This window comes from Oncorhynchus mykiss, chromosome 19, assembly GCF_057628025.1.
Source record: "Oncorhynchus mykiss isolate SJ-2025 chromosome 19, ASM5762802v1, whole genome shotgun sequence".
NCBI lineage: Eukaryota > Metazoa > Chordata > Actinopteri > Salmoniformes > Salmonidae > Oncorhynchus > Oncorhynchus mykiss.
In genome coordinates this window covers 25,068,643-25,084,170 of record NC_143040.1, presented here as the reverse complement: position 1 = coordinate 25,084,170, position 15,528 = coordinate 25,068,643, and the positions used below count along the sequence as shown (strand labels likewise).

The following is a 15,528-nucleotide window of genomic DNA, read 5'->3' as shown; positions in this document are numbered from 1 at the left end:
TTATGTAGGCCCTAACAGTTTGTGGGCACCGTTATTGCGCAATTAATGTATTGTGACTTTGCTGGCATACAGCCCACATAATGTTTTTGCCCCACCTAGATTTACATGCTAAAATCACCACTGACTGTAATTAATACATGCATTAACAGAAATGAATGTAACCAAATGAAGGGCATTTAATGGTACATTTCATACTAGTGACATATGTAATGGGGAAATGATAGAAAAATAAGCTGAGCATCTCATATCTTTGGCACACACCCCTCCCCTTCTTTTTTACCCCCTTTTCTCCCCAATTTCGATCTTGTCCCATCGCTGCAACTCACCAACGGGCTCGGGAGGCGAAGGTTCAAGTCATGTGTCCTCCGAAACTTGACCCGCCAAACCGCGCATTTAACACCCGCTTGCTTAACCCGGAAGCCAGTCGCACCAATGTGTTGGAGGCAACACCGTTCACCTGACGACGAGGTCAGCATGCAGGCGCCCGGCCCGCCACAAGGAGACGCTAGTACTCCCGGCCAAACCCTTCCCTAACCCGGACGACGGTGGACCAATTGTGCGCCGCCCTATGGGACTCCCGATCACAGCCGGTTGTGATACAGTCCGGGATTGAGCCCAGGTCTTTAGTGATGGCTCTAGCACTGCGATGCTTAAGCAACAAAGCACGAGGGGTTGTGGTATATGGCCAATATACCACGGCTAAGGGATGTTCTTATGCACGATGAAACATGGAGTCCCTGGATACAGCCCTTAGCTGTGGTTTATTGGCCATATACCACAAACACCCGAGGTGCCTTATTGCTATTATAAACTGGTTACTAACGTAATTAGAGCAGTAAAAAGATATGTTTTGTTATACCTGTGATATACCACGGCTGTCAGCCAATCGGCATTCAGGTCTCAAACCACCCAGTTTATAAAGTGCCTTAGACTGCTGTGTCAATCGGGAGGCCTTCTTGTCTCAACATTTTCAATTTTCTCAATACACATCTTCACACATATTTTAGATGCTTTTCACTGACCGCAGCAACTCAAATCAGCTAGGCCTATTGCCATCCGCTCTGCCAAAATTGTAGGCTTCCCAAACAGGCATAGCACTACGAGCCTGTGATTTGAAACAATCCACAGCTTTTTTTTTTAAATAAGTTAATGATTCTGGATTCCTCTGTGGCCAAGTCATGCTTTCTGGTGTAGTATTTTATGTATGTATTATTTTATGTATAAACATTTACTGTTCATTTACTTACCTATTCGACCCACCACTATGCCATTTCTCTCCTGTACTATTGGCTTTCATTGTCCAGAAGCCAAAGACCAAATCAGTCATAATAGCAACCCATCCTAGTTGATGCATCTTTCGATTCCACCTCTTTACTAAGTTCAACAGATTTGAATCTGTCACATATGGACCCGCTATCAGGTGCTGCTGTTTAGAATAGCGTTTTACCAGGTGCTCTGTTAAGAATGGTCAAACCCACGAATTGCATTTTTGCAAATGTTAGAAAATTGTTTATTTTGCTTCATTACATGAGTTGTATGTTCTGTTAAGATGCATTATCATGATTTTGGTCATTTGGAGCACTGTGGGTGGATGCTCGATTGGACCCAATTCATATGGGTCTGGTAAATTTTCTCAAATGTCTGGTCACGTCGTCTGTCTGTCCGGCGACACATTTTCCTAAGAGAAAACCTGGAATGTGCCCACTCTGGTATTGGCGCACGCAGATACAGTGCGGTAATGGTGCGCTGTCTGTTCATCCGCACCTGCCCACAAATGCTAATAACCCACTTGCAACTGCAGGGACAACTATGACTCGCTTAAGTGAAAATCTGAGACCCTCACCTGGCTAATATAGTAAATTACTGTAGGCTACCAGTGGTGTGTATTCATGGTTGCCAAGAGAAGCCAGGTTTACTCAAATTGACCAAGGAAAAAAAGAGAATGTCTTTCATAATTTTCCTTACATTCGACAAGAGGCTGAATGTCTCACCGGAGAAAGCATCTGAGCGAGCTAAACAGCGCCCCTCTGTCTCTGTAGGCCATCTATCTGATGCACACAAAAAAAGCAGTGTGACATTGTTTGCCGCCCATAGCATTGAATGCAAGGGAAGCATTTGGCCTCCCTTGATAAAAAATAATAATAGCCAATCAGCGTTGGGTAAACTGAGTGAGCTCAACTGTGAATGGTCCAGGCGCACCAAAAAAAAAGTCATTAAAGTGTCAAGGGAAGCCATTTTGGATTTTGCTTCACTCCAATCGCATCAAGAGCATACGTATATCATTGACGGAAACTCATTGTGTTGTCGTCCTCCAGTGGCTAGCTAGCTAAAATGGTCCCTTTCCTAAATTAGCCCTGGATGGAGATAAGGACTTGTGGTTTTACTTAATTCTCTGTACCTGCCAATGATTATAAAAGGTGATTCTAATCCAACCATACATTCATACATTGTGCCACTGGCCTGAGAGGATGGAAGTTCAAGATGTAGAAGGCTAATGTTAACTAGCTAACGTTGCCCACGAAAGGAAGTTAGGCTAGAATTTTAACCAGGTTGCCTAGGACAACAAATGAAAGCATGTACTGTATGACAGTGATAAACCGTTTTGTCAACATGAAAGAGGAAGGCATTGGCGTTTCTCAACAAGTAGGTCAACGTGTTTTTTCTACTTGCACGTGCACACAGAAATCAGAACCATGGACAACCATGAAGAGCCACATAATATTTAGATTACGTTGATTGGACTAAATCGTTTTTGGTATCTTTTAGTTGTCATTGTATTAGACTAAGTATAGGTGATTTGATCATGTTGAAATGGTGCTGGAATAGTGGAGGCAGCTTCTGTTTTCTACTTGCGCTAACTCTCCGTGGTTCTAAATCAATATTTGTTTAGCAACCCCAAAATGTCAGAAACATTCATTTGCTCGACCATGCTGTAGGTTATACCTTATGGACATTAATATTTAGACCTTTGCTAGGAGACTCGAAATTGAGCTCAGGTGCATCCTGTTTCCATTCATCATCCTTGAGATGTTTCTACAACTTGATTGGAGTCCACCTGTGGTAAATTAAATTGACATGATTTGGAAAAGGCACACACCTGTCTATATAAGGTCCCACAGTTGGACAGTTCATGTCAGAGCAAAAACCAGGCCATGAGGTTGAAGGAATTGTCCATAGAGCTCAGAGACAGGATTGTGTCGAGGCACAGATCTTGGGAAGGGTACCAAAACATGTCTGCAGCATTAAAGGTTTTCTAGAAATACAGTGGCCTCCATCATTCGTAAATGGAATAACTTTGGAACCACCAAGACTCTTCCTGGAGCTGGCCGCCCAGCCAAACTGAGCAATAGGGGGAGAAGGGCCTTTGCCAGGAAGGTGACTAAGAACCTGATGGTCACTCTTACAGAGCTCCTCTGTGGAGATGGGAGAACCTTCCAGAAGGACAACCATCTCTGTAACACTCCACCAATCAGACCTTTATGGTAGAGTGGCCAGACGGAATCCACTCCTCAGTAAAAAGCATGACAGCCCGCTTTGAGTTTACCAAAAGGCACCTAACGGACTGACCATGAGAAACAAGATTCTCTGGTCTGATGAAACTAAGATTAAACTCTTTGGCCTGAATGCCAAGCGGCACATCTGGAGGAAACCTAGCACCATCCGAAGATGTCGATTATGGCAGCCCCCCGCACCGCTCTGATTGAGGGTTAAATGCATTGTTGTACAACTGACTAGGTATCCCCCTTTCCCTACGGTGAAGCATGGTGGTGACAGCATCATGCTGTGGGGATGTTTTTCAGCAGCAGGGACTGGGAGACTAGTCCGGATCGAGGGAAAGATGAATGGAGCAAAGTGCGGAGAGATCCTTGATGAAAACCTCCTCCAGAGCGCTCGGCACCTCAGACTGGGGCTAAGGTTCACCTTCCAACAGGACAACGACCCTAAGCACACAGCCAAGACAAGGGAATCCATTTTTAGAATAAGGCTGTAATGTAACAAAATGTGGGGAAAAAGGGGTCTGAATACTTTCTGAATGCACATTTGTTTAGGGGTAAAGTGACTAGGCAACAGGATAGATAACACATTAGCAGCAGTGTATGTTGAGTCAAAAGTTAGTGCAAAAAGGGTCATTGCATATAGTCCAGGTAGCTTTTTAGCAGCCATATGGCTTGGGGGCAGAAGCTGTCATATGGCTCAGGGTCCTGTTGGTTCCAGACTTTGTGCATTGGTACAGCTTGCCATGCGGTAACCGAGAGGACAGTCTAGGACTTGGGTGGCTGACAATTTTTGGGGCCTTCAAATACATCAACAATATTTTGTACACAGTACATCACTGAGGCCGAGCTCCCTGCCATCCCGGACCTCTATACCAGGCCGACACCCCGGACCTCTATACCAGGCCGAGGTCCGGGATGGCAGGGAGCTCGGCCTCAGTGATGTACTGTGCCGTACACACCTCTGTAGCGTCTTGTGCAGAGGCCTCAGTCGCACTACTGTCTGTCTCAGCAGCCTACTCTCTGTAAAGCAAAGTTATGAGAACTTACAAATTCAGGATGCAAATCCAGGGGAATGCAGGCGAACAAAGCACTATTCACGATTCCACTCGTTCACAAAGAGGCAGGCGATTAGAACTCCGTCAAATAAAGAATACGCGTTCTGAGCTTTGCTCAACACTGGGAGTTGACCCATAGGCTAATGGATTTTCTTTGTGTACAAAATATTGTTGATGTATTTGATTATAAAACAAAAGAGGAGGTCCGGACCTCTGTGTCATGGCCTTGCCGTAAAAGCGGTGATGCTGGCAGTCAAGATGCTCTCAATGGTGCAGCGGTAGAACCAAATATTTTCAGGCTCCCGAGGAGGGAAGAGGCATTGTCGTGTCTTCTTCACGACTGTTGGTGCGTGTGGACCATATTATTTCCATAGTGATGTGATATTTCACTAACGGTATGTATTTACTAAGTTTAATAGGTTCACGCCTATGCCCACGAAGCAGCCAATATTTTAGAGCGAAGCGTTGTCAAGCGAAGGCGCTGGTTCCGGTCAAAACACTGTGTTTGCGCCAGCCGAAAAGAGCCCTGGGCTTGTAGTAACGTAGTAAAACAGTACCGTATTTCAAAGAACAGCGCGCATACCCCTTTTCATTCAACCACACCCTTTGAGATATGACGCACGCCAATAAGATCCTTTCTCTTCAGTGTAAACGGAAGTGAACAGTGACCAAGAACAATTTCCACTATATCGTTTTAATTTGTTATTTAGACGTTTATTAACACAATGGAACTCAACATATTACTACTTTAACTGCACGGCATCACATATTTACTTCAGGTTGTGTTTAATTCCCGTTGGAGACAGGGCTTGGTTAATAGATGTTATCTAGGTAACGCTAGCTAACAATGGCTAACTGTATGGTTTTTCACACTCAAATAGCCTCCATCATGGAGGTGCTAGCTAACGCAGCTGTGGCAGAGATCTGTAAACTCGTAGACGACGACTATGCAGTGATCCGTTTGGAAATGTCTCAAAGCCAGAAAGAAAACAGGGGATTGCGGAGGAAACTACAGCTACTGGAACTGAAGGTGGCACGGGAGCGCGCAGAGCGCGTCCTCGCCAGTCGTCCCAGTAGTGTCAAGATCCTCGACCGATACAGAGGAATGGCAAGAGGTACATTTTGCAGAAGGCCGAGGCTGCGGGACCTGTGGCCCCGTTCCCCTCGGCGCATGTGGCTTTAGATGCGTTAACCACATTATGGTTAACCAGAATTGGGTCTCGGTCAGTAGTTGGATAGTATGCAAGAATTCACCTGATTACTTAGATGTCTTGCACAAAGGCACAATATAATATTCTGAATGTTCTATGATGCATGGAACATAATCAATTGACCTATAAATTGACCTATACATAGTATGTCAGGAAGTTATGAGAAGTGTTACCTTACATTCTTGCCAATTCTAGACAGTGTCCACAGTGTACAATATAGCGAGTGATCATTGACAGTACCTAACCTAACCACCTCTTTTCCCTCAATCACTCTCTCAGGTGAAGGACATCTCACTGGAGGCCACAGGGGCTTTGTGAAGCCAGTGGGACACAATACATGGAGAGATGACCAACCAATCACTGTTGATGAGGGGAGTGGATCCTCAACCCAGCACGTTATCGTTATAGAGGTCAGTGTAATAGTGTTGCATTAACAATGAGTTACTTTGTAAATCAAATGTGGCCAGTTTTTTTCCCCAGAAATTATTATGCCTGCTCGCAGATTTCCCAAAAATGTATATTTCACTCAGCTCTTCACAGAGCGAGGTGGAATAGGCTATATAGGATTCGTAGTTCTTTGATTTTGTGCGATTAATTTACCAGCTATGAAACAAAACAGAGGAAGTACTTTTAAAATAGCTACTGCAGCATTTATTTGACTATAAATGTGATCATACTTTACTATTTTTATTCACAAATGTTAGGCCCTGCATGTAACTAACTATAAGTTCCTTGAATTTTACTTTCACGGGTGCCTTTTCATTATCTGGATAGACAATTGTGGTTTCTAGCTAACGTTACACCAATCAAAGCAGTGTTGTGTGAAGTGAAGCAAAACTTGAATGGTCAAAACCATTGATTTTGGGGCGACAGGTTTGCATAATGCGATCATATCACGCAATTATACCATTTATAAAATATTCAGTTCTATGTATATTTAATACAGACACAAGGCTGTTTGGCTCATCTCAGTCGCAAATGGGAATAACTTTACAGCTGTTTCTGATTAATGAACAATGCCATGTTGGTGGGTGGTAACATTCAAATAAAACCCAAGTGGACAGTTCGGATTTGTCACTTCAAACCCAAATATATCATACTTTGATTAAAACAATGACTTATTGACTTAAATCATTGTGCAACATCATGGGTAAGCTATGGCCATCATCTTTCAGTTTGAAAAAGTTGATTTCTACTGGTGTGGGCATTTAAACTTCCAATTACGACCACAAAGATGGCCGCCGGTCAATTCACCGTTGATTGTCAATTTAAGTAAGAATGAATATTCTGTTATCTATAGTTCTATGATTTCAATAGGTTTCCTATGGATATATTCACAGTATAATATAAAACAGCTGATATTCCCATTCAAGTCAACATTCTCTGATGTATGGACCGCCAACCCTCTTTTGGTACCAATTGAAAGTTAAAATTGTATTCCCATTTTAGTACATTTATCAGTAAAAACATGAAACCCACCACCCTGTTTTCAAGAGCGTGCCTCAACTGATGACTGGCACAACACAAACACCTCAGATGATGTAAAATAGTATAAGCTACAACATATGCAAGAAAAGTACCTTTTTTTATTTTTAGAGAAATCAAAAAATAGACCCCTGTTTGTAAGCTTTTGAAATCATATCAAACTCACCATTTGTCTTCTGCAGTGGTATGGTGGGGTATGCAAAATGGGTCAACTTTGAGCACCTCCCTCTCCTGAATGTTTTGGCACTCAGGTCTAAAATGTTACTTTCTTACCACTTCTACCATGGAAAGTTTCATTCAAATCAAAAGGAGTGCGGTCAAAAAGTGATTGAAATGAAATGGAATGCCCCATAGGGTAGCTTGTGAGACGTCCCTACGACATTCTTGTCGTTGTTGTCTTTTGACCAATCACATCACATCTTTTCACATCAGATCTTTTTCAGAGCTGATCTGATTGGTCAAAAGACCAATTAGTGAAAAAAAATATCTGAATTGGGCTGCTGTCTAAATGCAGCCTTCTTGTGTCAGTATGCAGATGCAGAGGCTGCAGGTCCTGGGGTTAAGCAGGAGAGGTCTGAAGGAGAGGAGAACAAACGACACAACAGAGACATCCAGACTGGAGCAGCGGCTGGAGTGGTTCCCCCTGTGGCTACGGAGGACTCTTCCACCACCCCATCGCAGCCCAGGACGCGACGCAGCATCACGGAGGTCAGTGGAACGCTGAACGCCGTCCTCAAGTCAGAGACCGACACAGAGACTTTAACTGTAACACAAAGGCTTTTGCACACAGGATCTGACCACAGATCAGACCCAGAGAGACTGGGGCCAGTGGGCTGTTCTCCTGCTCCCAGTTCAGAGTATTTACTTTACGGTAACCCAAGCCCGAGGACGGTTCATTCTCATCAGGACTCAGGGGACGTGTTAGAGACTGGCAATGATCCGTCTTGTTCTTACACTACAGAGCTGGACACTGGCAAAATTCCCTTGGGTTTAGAGACACAGACTGTTCTCTCTAGAGGGGATTGGAACCAGTACAGTAGTAGTGTATACTCTGAAGGGTGCGTAGAGGGTCTGGTCGTAGATAAAGTGACTGTGAAAGTGGAGGGCGATGTCCCTCCCACATGGAATGCAGATAGTCACCTAGGAGATGGACACTCACAGGGCAGAGATTTCTTAGAAAACAGGGAAAGCTTGGAGACAAATCCAAATGTCGTTACCCACTCCCCTTTACACGCATTCAGCGGTCGCGACCCAGTGTCCACGTCGATGCGGCCTTCCGATTCGCACAGCCGTGTCCTTTTCGATCAGGTATTGAACTCAAACGACAGGGCTAGAGCCCAGGCTCAGGGAAGAGGAGCCACATCAGGCAATAGTAAAGAGAAACAGTTCCTGTACAAGTTCTGTAACAAAGGCTTCAGCTGCACCCAGAAGGTGGACATCCACCAGAGGGTCCACACAGAGGAGAAACCATTCATCTGTACCCAGTGTCACATGCGCTTTGCCCAAGCTGGCACCCTGAAGAGGCACCAGAGGGTCCACACAGGAGAGAAACCCTTCAAATGTACCCAGTGTCACATGCGCTTCGCCCAGGCCGGTGACCTGAAGAGGCACCAGAGGGTCCACACGGGGGAGAAACCCTTCAGGTGCCCCCAGTGTGAGAAGAGGTTCTCCCGCCAGGACCAGCTGAAGATGCACCTGAAGATCCACATGGAAGAAAGGCCGTTTGCGTAGCTACCTCAGGGTGCACCAGCAGAATAACCATTCCACTCAATAACAGACCAAGAACGTAACCATTTCTACTTGATACTGTTGCTTCTGATATTTAGATCAAATTTAAAGACAAAGGTGAATTTTCATTGTTGTCAACAGAACAGATCCACAGATGCATTTGGAATAACAAGAGTAACAGATTTCAGTGTTGAATATTCCTGGGTATAATATTGCATCCAGACATTGTGTGATATATAAGGCATATTATAAGCCTAAAAAGTCTGTTACATAATGTATTTGTACGGTTTTGGCTATATGTTTTATTACTTCCATTCAACTACTTCAATTGTTTCCCAAGACACTTTCTATTTGTTATTAAGAAAAGAAAAAAAAATACCCCCTTTTTTTCACCAATTTCGTCATATCCAATTGTTAGTTACAGTCTTGTCTCATCGCTGCAACTCCCGTACGGACTCAGGAGAGGCGAAGGTCGAAACACAACCCTGCCAAGCCGCACCAATGTGTCGGAGGAAACACCGAACGCCTGGCGTGCACTGCGCCCAGGCCGTCACAGGAGTCGCCAGGACTTCCCGTCCGGCCATACTCTCCCCTAACCCGGACGACGCTGGGCCAATTGTGCATCGCCTCATGGGTCTCCCGGTCATGGCCGGCTGCAACACAGCCCGGTATCGAACCAAGATCTGTGGTAACGCAGCTAACACTGCGATGCAGAGACTTACACCGCTGCGCCACTCGGGAGGCCCCCAAGACACTCCTAATGAGAAAATGTATGTGTATTTATTGTTGATACGTGTATGTGTGGTTTTCATATGGTGTATGATAAGCACCTAAATTCTAATGCAGTGGCTGTACAGTAATATGCTATAAATGACATCAGTGCTCAGGCTCGGTTTGGGTTTTGACTGACAGCTGTTCTGAACTTGAGCACAACATGCGACAAGTTGCCCTCATCGCTCCCGCTAATTTGGCAACGTTTTTGTTGTCTGAGTGAAGGAAATGCTGTAAATTAAGAGGACTCAATCTATTTTGAAAGATGAGATGTTAAGGATTATAATAAATACCACTTTGATGTCATACAAGCAAGCCAAACACTCATGTGTCCAATTGTGCACTTCACATTTCCATATCATAAAACTCATGTCATATACAGTCGTGGCCAAAAGCTTTGAGAATGACACAAATATAAATTTTCACAAAGTCTGCTGCCCCAGTTTGTATGATGGCAATTTGCATATACTCCAGAATGTTATGAAGTGATCAGATTAATTGCAATTAATTGCAAAGTCTCTCTTTGCCATGCAAATGAACTAAATCCCCAAAAAACATTTCCACTGCATTTCAGCCCTGCCACAAAAGGACCAGCTGACATCATGTCAGTGATTCTCTCGTTAACACAGGTGTGAGTGTTGACGAGGACAAGGCTGGAGATCACTCTGTCATGCTGATTGAGTTTGAATAACAGACTGGAAGCTTCAAAAGGAGGGTGGTGCTTGGAATCATTGTTCCTCTGTCAACCATGGTTATCTGCAAGGAAACACGTGCCGTCATCATTGCTTTGCACAAAAAGGGCTTCACAGGCAAGGATATTGCTGCCAGTAAGATTGCACCTAAATCAACCATTTATCGGATCATCAAGAACTTCAAGGAGAGAGGTTCAATTGTTGTGAAGAAGGCTTCAGGGCGCTCAAGAAAGTTCAGCAAGCGCCAGGGCTGTCTCCTTAAGTTGATTCAGCTGCGGGATCGGGGCACCACCAGTACAGAGCTTGCTCAGGAATGGCAGCAGGCAGGTGTGAGTGCATCTGCATGCACAGTGAGGCAAAGACTTTTGGAGGATGGCCTGGTATCAAGAAGGGCAGCAAAGAAGCCACTTCTCTCCAGGAAAAACATCAGGGACAGACTGATATTCTGCAAAAGGTACAGGGATTGGACTGCTGAGTACTGGGGTAAAATAATTTTCTTTGATGAATCCCCTTTCCGATTGTTTGGGGCATCCGGAAAAAAGTTAGTCCGGAGAAGACAAGTTGAGCGCTACCATCAGTCCTGTGTCATGCCAACAGTAAAGCATCCTGAGACCATTCAATGTGTGGGGTTGCTTCTCAGCCAAGGGAGTGGGCTCACTCACAATTGTGTCTAAGCCATGAATAAAGAATGGTACCAACACATCCCCGAGAGCAACTTCTCCCAACCATCCAGGAACAGTTTGGTGACGAACAATGCCTTTTCCAGCATGATGGAGCACCTTGCCATAACGCAAAAGTAATACCTAAGTGGCTCGGGGAACAAAACATCGATATTTTGGGTCCATGGCCAGGAAACTCCCCAGACCTTAATCCCATTGAGAACTTGTGGTCATTCCTCAAGAGGCGGGTGGACAAACAAAAACCCACAAATTCTGACAAACTCCAAGCATTAATTATGCAAGAATGGGCTTCCATCAGTCAGGATGTGTCCCAGAAGTTAATTGACAGCATGCCAGGGTGGATTGCAGAGGTCTTGAAAAAGGAGGGTCAAAGCTGCAAATATTGACTCTTTGCATCAACTTCATGTAATTGTCAATAAAAGCCTTTGACACTTATGAAATGCTTATAATTTTACTTCAGTATTCCATAGTAACATCTGACAAAAATATCTGACACTGAAGCAGCAAACTTTGTGGAAATTAATATTTGTGTCGATCTCAAAACTTTTGGCCACGACTGTCCACTGAGTGTACAAAACATTAGGAACACTCTTTCCATGACTGACTGACCAGGTGAATCCATGTGAAAGCTATGATCCCATATTGATGTCACTTGTTAAATCCACTTTAATCAGTGTAGATGAATGGAAGGAGACAGTTTATAAAATATTTTTAAGCCTTGAGACATGGATTATGTATGTGTGTCATTCAGAAGGTGAATAAGCAAGACAAAATATTTAAGTGCCTTTGATCGGTGTATGGTAGGTGCCAGGTGCACCAGTTTGAGTGTGTCAAGAACTGCAACGCTGCTGGGTTTTTCACACTCAACAGTTTCCCTTGTGTATCAAGAATGGTCCACCACCCAAAGGAGATCCAGCCAACTTGACACAGCTGTGGGAAGCATTGGACTCAATATGGGCCAGCATCCCTGTGGAATGCTTTTGACACCTTGTAGAGTCCATGCCCACCTGACAAATTGAGGCTGTTCTGAGGGCAAAAGGGGGGTGCAACTCATTAGTAGGAAGGTGTTCCTAAGGTTTTATACACTCAGTGTACAGCGTCAATGTTTCTGATCACTATGTTTGATGTACAGTTACAAGATGTGGTGTCATAACATGCCATCATAACCTGTTCTGAACAGAATGAGCGTATTCGCCACAGAACACGCACCTGAATGCTCACCAAAATTACAATCTGTTTCTCTGAAATGTCTTGTGAAAGCCAAACACTGTAATATCGTATTTTATAACTTAGCTAATCATGTTGGCAATAGATCTGCACCTGACCCAGATTGCCATTTTAAAATGGTCCGGTTTTGGATTGCGATAACAGCATTTGTGTGATGGCGAGGCTGCAGGGTTGTGTTCCAAACAAAACGACTACAAGTGCGCTTGCTGGAGTTCCTCAACGGCACAGCTAGGAGAGCAACTACAAGGTGCATTTTTTTTTTTGAAGACTCTTCTTTGAGTCATAAAAGTGCATTGAAATTATGTTGGAACTGTGTACACTTTGGAGAGGTGTGTTGCCAGTTAGTCCTCACTCAAACCCTGTGTCATTTTTTTGTTGCACCTACCCAACATTTTCCGGGAATATTCTTGTCATCTTACTGAATGTATCAAGAGTATTTTCAGATGTTCATTATTAACAAATGCGGTAAAAAAAAGTATAGTAAAATATAAAATGCACATCAAATGAACAGTGTAATGTTGCGATTCAGTATTGTGTTGGGTGAACTGCTGTGTCCTCTACTTTGGACGCAACAGTTATCATGATCTCAAAACTGTTCCCTTTCATTTGCCCACCGTGCATTTCATATTTCTTCTGTAAGAAACATTTAAATGTATCCATATCCTTATACAGTGCCTTCGGAAAGTATTCATACCCCTTGACTTATTCCACATTTTGTGTTACAGCCTGAAATCAAAATTGATTAAATTTTTAAAAATTGCTCACCCATCTACACACAATACCCCATAATGACAAAGTGAAAACATGTTTTCCGAAATGTTAGCAAATGTATTAAAAATGAAATACAGACATATCTACATTACATAAGTATTCACAAACCCGAGTCAATACTTTGTAGAAGCAAGCAGCGATTACAGCGTTGAGTTTTTCTGTGTAAGTTTCTGAGAGTTTTCCACACCTGGACTGTGCAACATTTGCACATGTATTATTTTCAAGATTTTTGAAGCTCTGTCAAATTGGTTGTTGATCATTGCTAGACGAGCATTTTCAGGTCTTGTCATAGATTTTAAAGTAGATTTGAGTCAACTGTAACTCTGGCACTCAGGAACATTCACTGTCTTTTTGGTAAGGAACTCCAGTGTAGATTTGCCAATATGCTTTAGGTTGTTGTCCTGTTGAAAGGTGAATTAATATCCCCGTATCTGGTGGAAAGCAGCCACTTGCCAGTGCTTAGCTTAGTTTATTTTTTATCCTGAAAAATTCCCCAGTCCTTAGCGATGACAAGGATGCCCATAACATGATGCAGCCACCACTATGCTTGAAAATATAGAGAGTGGTACTCATAACACATAACACTTTGTATTCAGGACAAAAAGTAAATTGCTTTGCCACATTTTTTTGCAGTATTACTTTAGTGCCTTGTTGCAAACAGGATGCATGTTTAGGAAAAATGTTTTATTCTTTACAGGCTTCCTTCTTTTCACTCTGTCAAATAGGTTTGGACTGTGGAGTAACTACAATGTTGTTCATCCATCCTCAGTATATCAAAAGGACGCCTGTATTGTTGTAGTGACTGGGTGTATTTATACACCATCCAAAGTGTCATTTAATAAATTCACCATGTTCAAAGGGATATTCAATGTCTTTTTTTTTTTTTACCCATCTACCAATAGTTGCCCTTCTTTGCGAGGCATTGGAAAACCTGTAGGGTACTGAGATGAGATAGTCACTCAAATCATGTTGATTTCATGTTGATATTATTACACATGCAACTTATAAGACTTGTTCAGCAAATTCTTACTCCTGAACTTATTTAGGCTTGCCATAACAACGTGGTTGAATACTTATTGACTCAAGATATTTCAGCTTTTTGTTTTTTAGAAATTTCTAAGAATTTCTAAAAACATAATTCCACTTTGACATTATGGGATATTTGTATGTAGGCCAGTGACTTAAACATCTAAATTTGACACATTTTGCATTCAGGCTGTAACACAACATGTGGAAAAAGTCAAGTGGTATGAATACTTTCTGAAGGCACTGTCGGCCGTGTAAAAGGGTTAATAAACACAAAATGAGACTTTTCATTCTAAGACTTTCATTGAGACTCCATTCAGTAAACATCACACCCTATAAACACTCCATGTTGAAAGTGTGTTTATTATCTGTGTGTACGTACCTGAGGGAGTGGATGTCTGTATCATCTCTCTTCCAGGAGGGGGAGGGTCCAGAGGTGCTGCTAATAGAGGGGGGGGTGTGAGGAGGGTCTGGGGAACCCTGGGGGGACCATGGTCATTGAGGACAACCAGACTACACCTCCTGAATCCACAAAGGAACCAGTTGAGCAGCACAGAACCACACACAATCTCACTGAGGTGAGCCCACTGTGAACTACTGTCTGTATGGTATTAGATCAGGGCCCGTATCCACAAAGTCTCTCAGAGGAGGAGAGGTGTGGGACCATGCCTTTGAATTATCAAAGTATTAAAGACTGTCAACTAATCAAATCAACTAACATGCTTGCATAATACTCATCACAATCCCTCATTGCCCAATCAGAAGATGCTCCATAGCAGGGTGCTCCATATATTTAGGTGTACATATTCTTATTCCATCCCTTTAGATTTGTGTGTATTAGGTAGTTGTTGAGGAATTGTTAGATTACTTGTTAGATATTACTGCATTGTCAGAACTAGAAGCACAAGCATTTCGCTACACTCGCAATAACATCTGCTAACCATGTGTATATGACCAATTTTTTTTAAAATGATATCAGATTTCTTGATCCAACATCCTCTCACTCTGTATCTCTTACAGTCAGTAGACATGGAGGATGGGAAGCCTGATATGCTGCTAGTCAAAGAAGAGACAATAGAAGATGGACCAGAGAGCATTGATTTGCTGAGTCAACTAAAGATGGGAGAGCAAGTTAAGGGTGAAATACATATAGCCTACATACAGTAATAGATCTTCAATGGGAATAGTGATGCACCTGGCTATTGTTTTTTTCCCATAATTTTCTTCATTCAACATTTTTTATCAATACAGCTGATCTTTACATACAAAAACACATATTATTACTAACATTATTAATGTTAGAATTTTACCAGGTAATTGACAAAAAAAAACTCCACATGAAGAATTCTCTGCCGTGTTTTAAAGTCTATTTTCTAACCTCTTCC

The 15,528-nt window shown here is 42.9% G+C and overlaps 1 protein-coding gene across 1 annotated transcript; it reads left to right on the top strand.

Moving 5' to 3' along the window:
- Window positions 1–5,170: 5,170 nt before the first annotated feature.
- Window positions 5,171–13,981, top strand: LOC118941339 (uncharacterized). Its single transcript, XM_036953786.2, has 3 exons — window positions 5,171–5,667; window positions 6,043–6,173; window positions 7,777–13,981. The coding sequence occupies exons 1-3, from the start codon at window positions 5,400–5,402 to the stop codon at window positions 8,977–8,979; spliced, it is 1,602 nt and encodes a 533-aa protein (XP_036809681.2). The 5' UTR covers window positions 5,171–5,399; the 3' UTR covers window positions 8,980–13,981.
- Window positions 13,982–15,528: the final 1,547 nt, after the last annotated feature.